The 6,000-nt window shown below is 45.0% G+C and overlaps 1 protein-coding gene across 2 annotated transcripts in view; it reads left to right on the top strand.

The window, feature by feature from the left end:
- Positions 1 to 3,662: 3,662 nt before the first annotated feature.
- STRN (striatin) overlaps positions 3,663 to 6,000 on the top strand; it is an 88,585-nt gene continuing 86,247 nt past the window's right edge. The window contains exon 1 of one of the 2 annotated variants that reach the window (XM_037165399.2): positions 3,663 to 4,227. In XM_037165399.2, the coding sequence (XP_037021294.2) occupies positions 4,000 to 4,227 (228 nt within the window). In that variant the 5' untranslated portion in view covers positions 3,663 to 3,999. The remainder of the gene's footprint in view (positions 4,228 to 6,000) is intronic. The other variant, XM_037165400.2, reaches the window with a different exon arrangement.

The following is a 6,000-nucleotide window of genomic DNA, read 5'->3' as shown; positions in this document are numbered from 1 at the left end:
GCAGATTTGTGTTATTGATTTTGTATCCTGTAACATTATATACTTTATTAGTTCTAACAGTTTTTGATGGAGTGTCTAGAGTTTTCTAGTTATGCTACAAGTCGTCTGCAGATAGTGCATGTCACTTCTTTTTTTCCAGTTTGGATGGCTTCTATTTCTTTTTCTTGTTTGATTGCTCTGGATAGGATTTCCAATACTATATTGAATAACTGTGGTGACTGTGGGCATCCTTGTCTTGTACCTAATCTTAGAGGATAATCTTTCAGCTTTTCACCATTAAATAGGATGTTAATTGTGGGCTTGTCATATATGGACTTTATTATGCTATGTTCCCTTTACACCCACTTTGTTATCATAACTGATGTTGAATTTTGTCAAGTGCTTCTTCTGCATCTATTGAGATGATCATGATTTTCATCCATTTTGTTAATAGGGTGTATCACATTGACTAATTCATAGATGTTAAAGCAGCCCAGTATCTCTGAATAAAACCCACTCGATCATAGTGTTTGATCCTTTTAGAGTATTAATTTGCCTTTATTTTTTTAAGGATTTTTGCATTTATTTTAATCAGGGATACTGGCCTGTAATATTCTTTTCTTGTGTCCTTGTCTAATATTGGTATCAGGGTATGCTAGGCTGGCCTCAAAATAAGAGTGGAAGGGTTCCCTGTTCTATTTTTTGGAAGAGCTTGAGGAGGATTAGTATTAATTTTTTAAAAGATTTTATTTATTTATCTTCAGAGGGGAAGGGAAGGAGACAGGGAGAGAAATATCAATGTATGGTTGCCTCTCGTGTGTCCCCTGCTGGGAATTGGCCTGCAACCTAGGCATGTGCCCTGACTGGGAATCGAACCTCGATACTCCGGTTCACAGGCCCACGCTCAATCCACTGAGCTACACCAGCCAGGGCCTGGATTAGTATTAATTTTTCATTGAGTGTTGGATAGAATTTACCAGTGAAGCCATCTAGTCCAGGACATTTCTTTGGTGACAGGTTTCTGATTACAGATTCAGCCCCCTTACTAGTTCAGATTCTCTTATTTCTTGATGATTCAGTCTTAGTAGGCTCTATGTTTCTAGAAATTTGTCCATTTTATTGATTGTACAATTTGACTTATAATTGTTCATCATAGTTTCTTATGATCTTTTGTATTGCAAGTGTGGTAACACTCGTAATTGTAATATCTCCTCTTTCATTTCTGATTTTATCTGAATGCTCTTTCGTTTTTTGTTTGGCGAGTCTAGCTAAAGGACTTATGGGTTCTTAAATAGGTACCATTAAGTTTAATTATGTTTAATAGTGCATTATGAATATTTACATGAATTGTCAGACGTCTTCTGTTGCAGAAAAAAAAGCTTTTAATATTCAAAGCCTCCAATGTTACTTAAATCCTTCAAATTAAAAAAAAAGCCATTGTTGCATTATTGTCCTCTTAGAACTCTTCTAGGTCTGGTAAGAAAGGAGGCAGTGTTAATGGAAAGGTCAGTGAACTAGCAGGCAGGAATAATGGTTTCTAGTTTTGCCTGTGCCACTGAATCAAAGCCTCATTGTAGACAAGTCTCAACTTATTTGAACTTCAGTTCCCTGAGCTGTAAAATGAGAGTATTGGGCAGTATCTCAAAGGACACTTACAGCCAAAATAATTAAGACATTGGGGATTTGCCCACATATCAAGCTTACTGGCTCTAGCTGGTTGGGTCATTTGGTTGTAGCATCATCTCGTGTATGAAAAGGTTGTGGGTTTGATTCCCGTTCGGGGGTGCATACAGGAGGCAACTGATTGATGTTTCCCTTTCACATTGGTGTTTCTCTCTCTCTCCCTTCCTCTCTCTAAAATCCATAAACTTATCCTCAGGTGAGAATTTTAAAAACTATGAGAATAAGTAATGAATTGATAAAGCAGAAATGTGAAAGAATATATGCATCCCTACGTTCACTACAGCGTAGATACAATAGTCAAGACCTGGAAACGGTCCAAGTGCTCATCAGTAGATGAGTGTATCAAAAAATGGAATACTATATGCACTATATACTATAAAAAAGAAGGACATTTTACCTTCTGCAATAGCATAGATGGACCTGGAGATTATTATGCTAAGTGAATAAGCCAGAAAAAGAAAAACAAATATCGTATGATCTCACTTATATGTGGAATCTAATGAACAAAATAGAAAGAGGCATGCATACAAGGAACAGACTGACAGCTGTCAGAGGGGAAGGCGGCGGGGGTATGGGGGGGGTTTGGATCAAAGAAATTAAAGGCACTAGCCAAAAGACATATACACATAAAACAGACACAGACAAGTGTGGTGACAGCCAAGAGAAAAAGTGGGGTGCGGACTAGGTGGAGGTGGGCAAATGGGGGTAGGGGAGCCTGTGGGCATGGGCATGGAGAGACTTTGCTTGCGGCATGGGCACAGTACGCAGTGCATGGACGGTGTTTTATTGAGTTGTACATTTGAAACCCATATGGTTTCGTGAACCAACGTCATCCCCCAAAATTCAGTTAATAAAAAAAAATAAAACAAGTGGGGGAATAGAGTTTGCCATCTTTATTTGCAGACAGAGCAGATACAATGTGTTTCCTGTCTTTTCCACAAGTAACCATGGGAAGGGAGGGGGGAGAGGACAGGGACAGGATGTCCTTCTCTGACATGTCACTCGCCAGCCTATATCTTTAAATTTTTTAGTGGCCATCAGATCTGACATCCCAGGAGTCCATCCCACAAAGCAAAGTTAGAAATAACTTGTTATGAAGACTAAATAAGTGCTTGATTTCATCTTCAATTCCTATACTTTTTTCAAGTCTGGACTTACGGTGACAATTTCAGGGACTTTGGAGAAGGATAACATTTACAGAGAAACAGCTGAAAGGACTTTGGTGTTCCTTCTGTAGCCTAATGCTGTTGCCAGTTTGCAGGAGAGCCACGGAGAAACTGGGAACTGGACTAGTGCACCTAGAGAAGTGCCTGAACACCTAAGACAGTTCTAGGGAGCAGAAAGGGGTTTTGTCCTTTCTTTAAGGCACTGTGAGATTGATTATATATTTGCCAACTTCCCTTTGATGACAGGAAATGTCATTTATCTGTATATCCCCAGCGACAGATGTAACCAACAATCATTATCTGTTGAGTCGAACTGAGTAAAAACTGCACGGGAAAAAAGGTAGGTAAAAGGAGACCGAAATAACATAGCCTTGGATATCTGAAACTTAAAAGATTTACTGCACGATTAACTACAAAGGGAAAGCGACTTCAGCGGAGCACTTTTTCAGATGAGTCGTCAATAAACCAGAATAGGAGAGAGGTGATCAGAGTTCATATTAAGTGAAAACCGATGCGGCAACAGGTTTGAACTCCAGAGCGAAAAGGGAAGAAGCGACGACAATGTGCAGATTGATTGCACTTTTTCAGACGAGATGTCAACACCCGAAGGGAGAGATCTGAATCCTGGAAGCCGACCGACGAAGCTCGCTTTGAGCTTGTTTCTTAACAGAACCCCCAGGAAGCTGTAAAAGATGTGCAGCTCGAGCTGGTATCTTGGCCTAATAACTTCCGTGTGTGTGGGTGCGCAACAGTGAGCGCCGCCCTTGGACTTCCGCGAGCGGGAGAACTCTGGTCGCCGCCCCGCTGCGCCACGCCCAGCCCTTAAGAAAGCGCGCGCTCCCCGCCTGGCCACCCTAAAAGCCGCGGGCCGGCCGGGGGCGAGGCCGCGGGCGCGCGGCTGCCCAACGCAGCCCAGAGGGCCAACACCGCCAAGCTCGCCGTCGCCCCGCCCCAAGACTACATTTCCCAGCAAGCCCCGGGCCGCCCGCGCGCCGCAGTTGACCCATTTCCCGGCCCGTCCCGGGTTCGGCCGGCCCCCGCGCCGAGGCGGCAGCTCCCTGCTGACTGGGGTGTGGGCGGGGAGCGGCGGAGGGAGGAGGAGGCGCTGCTGGCTGCCGCCGTTGCCTCGGCTGCTGGGCGCTGGGCAGCTCACCGGGCTTCTGCGGCCGCCATGGACGAGCAGGCTGGTCCCGGCGTTTTCTTCAGCAACAACCACCCGGGAGCTGGCGGTGCCAAGGGTCTCGGGCCTTTGGCGGAGACGGCCGGCGACGGGGCGGCTGCGGCGGGGGCGGCCCGAGCCCAGTACAGCCTCCCGGGGATCCTGCACTTCCTGCAGCACGAGTGGGCCCGCTTCGAGGTGGAGAGAGCACAGTGGGAGGTGGAGCGGGCGGAGCTGCAGGTAAAGACCCTCCCGGCCTGGCTCTCTTCATCCCGCCTCTTCGCTCTCTTTCGCCCCGCCCCGGACCCTTCCCTCTCCCCGTTCTGCCCTCGCAGGTCCCCTCCCCTTTGCTCCCACCCTTCCCACCCAGGACTGTCCCCTTCCCCCCTTCACCTTTGCCTGTCCCCACTTCCTTGACCCCGGTTCCCACTCCCGTCCTGATGCGTTGTTTATCCTCCCCGCTTCTATTTCGTTTGCTCCTTCTTTCTCTTGACTCTGTCTCATTTCAGTTCTCTTGGCATCTCACATTCTAGGTCTTCTTCCCTCTCAGTATACTAATTGGGCTAACAGCTTTGAAAGACGCGTGGCAAATCATCCATCCTCAGTCCTAGGTCTAGAGACGTTCCCACAGCAGGTATTGGCACTTGGCTTTTCTGAGAGGAAGGTGATCAAAGACAAGAGAAGTGTGTCTCTGAGGCCTGGACTTGAGGCAAGAAGCTGACATTGGGGGAAAGTGTTACTAGGAATATCAGCTCTCTTTTTACATATGTAAATGTGTCTCCTCTTCTTCCCACTCCTTCACCCCCTCCCGGGTTTCTTTTAGGTATTTCAGATTCATGGATTTTAAATGAAGGACCTAGATGATCAGAGTCAGGTGATAGTTCAGAGACGGTTTCCTGTTCTCAGAATCTAAAACTTCCCGAGGATCAATTTTATGTTCAGTGTTTTGTGACGTTAATTTTTACATTAAAAGGAACTAAAATGGGTTTTAAAGTTGGTTACATTTCCTGCATAACCTGCAAGGTAAAGCATATCCAGGGAGGAGCTATGGTGGGCTCTTAGAAGGATGAAAGTGTGGCTGATACTTGACAGGCCATTCTGAACTGCTAAGCAGGTTTCACTGGCTGTTCTTAAAACTTCCAAGCCATACACCAGTTTCACAAGGAACGTAAAGAATTGTGAGTGGCTGTTCCTTTCAGCCTTCCTGGCTAATCCTAGATGCTTATGAAATCATAGTGTAGTTTTGATTGGTGAAACACTTTATGTTAAAATGTTAACCAGTGTGTCACTTTTTTTGGTAACATGTATTTTCTTTGGCACTTAAGAAAAAGGAAAGGAGAAGTCTGTTAAGGAGAATCTGTGCTGAAGTAGGCTGCTTTGGTATAGTTCAAGTGGCAGTGGAAGGAGCCAGGAGACAGGGCTCCTGTGGGCTGGGTTTGCTGCTAGCTGTGTGACCTTGAGGAAATCCTTTACCCTCTCTGAACTTCAGTTTCATCACTTAGTTATTGGCTCATTTATTGAGTGCCAGGTGTGTGCCTCCAGGCCCCAGGATTAACAAAATTGACAAATCTGCCCTCATAGAGTTTACATTTTAGTCAGGAGGCAGTCAGTAAATGCAACTATGTAATGTACTGACCCATAGTGGCAACTGCTATGAGAAGAATAAATCAGGGTTCAGGCATAGAGTGTGGTAGGGGCAGCTATTTTAGACGGGGTGGTCGGGGAAGGCCTCTGGGACTAGTTGAATGAGGTGAGGGAGTGTGACCCATCTTTTCTAAGCTTCCTCCTTATTTATATTTCTATTGCTTGGTGGCTTTCTCGTTCCTACTGTTGTGTTACTTTAGTATCTAGACTTTTGATATTTGTAATGTTTCTTGTAATGAATCTGTATACTCACCAGCAGACTTAAATGCTTCATTCAAATTTACTGGTAATTCACCTTTATTAGCAATGAATTCCCTAAATGAGTTTGTGGATTTCAGACTTCAAGGAAGTGTTAAAGGGAGGCTTTAA

This window comes from Artibeus jamaicensis, unplaced genomic scaffold (genome assembly GCF_021234435.1).
Source record: "Artibeus jamaicensis isolate MK-2021 breed Jamaican fruit bat unplaced genomic scaffold, CSHL_Jam_final contig_465, whole genome shotgun sequence".
Taxonomy (NCBI): domain Eukaryota; kingdom Metazoa; phylum Chordata; class Mammalia; order Chiroptera; family Phyllostomidae; genus Artibeus; species Artibeus jamaicensis.
Note: the sequence above shows the minus strand (reverse complement) of the source record. Positions and strands in the feature narration are given on the sequence as shown.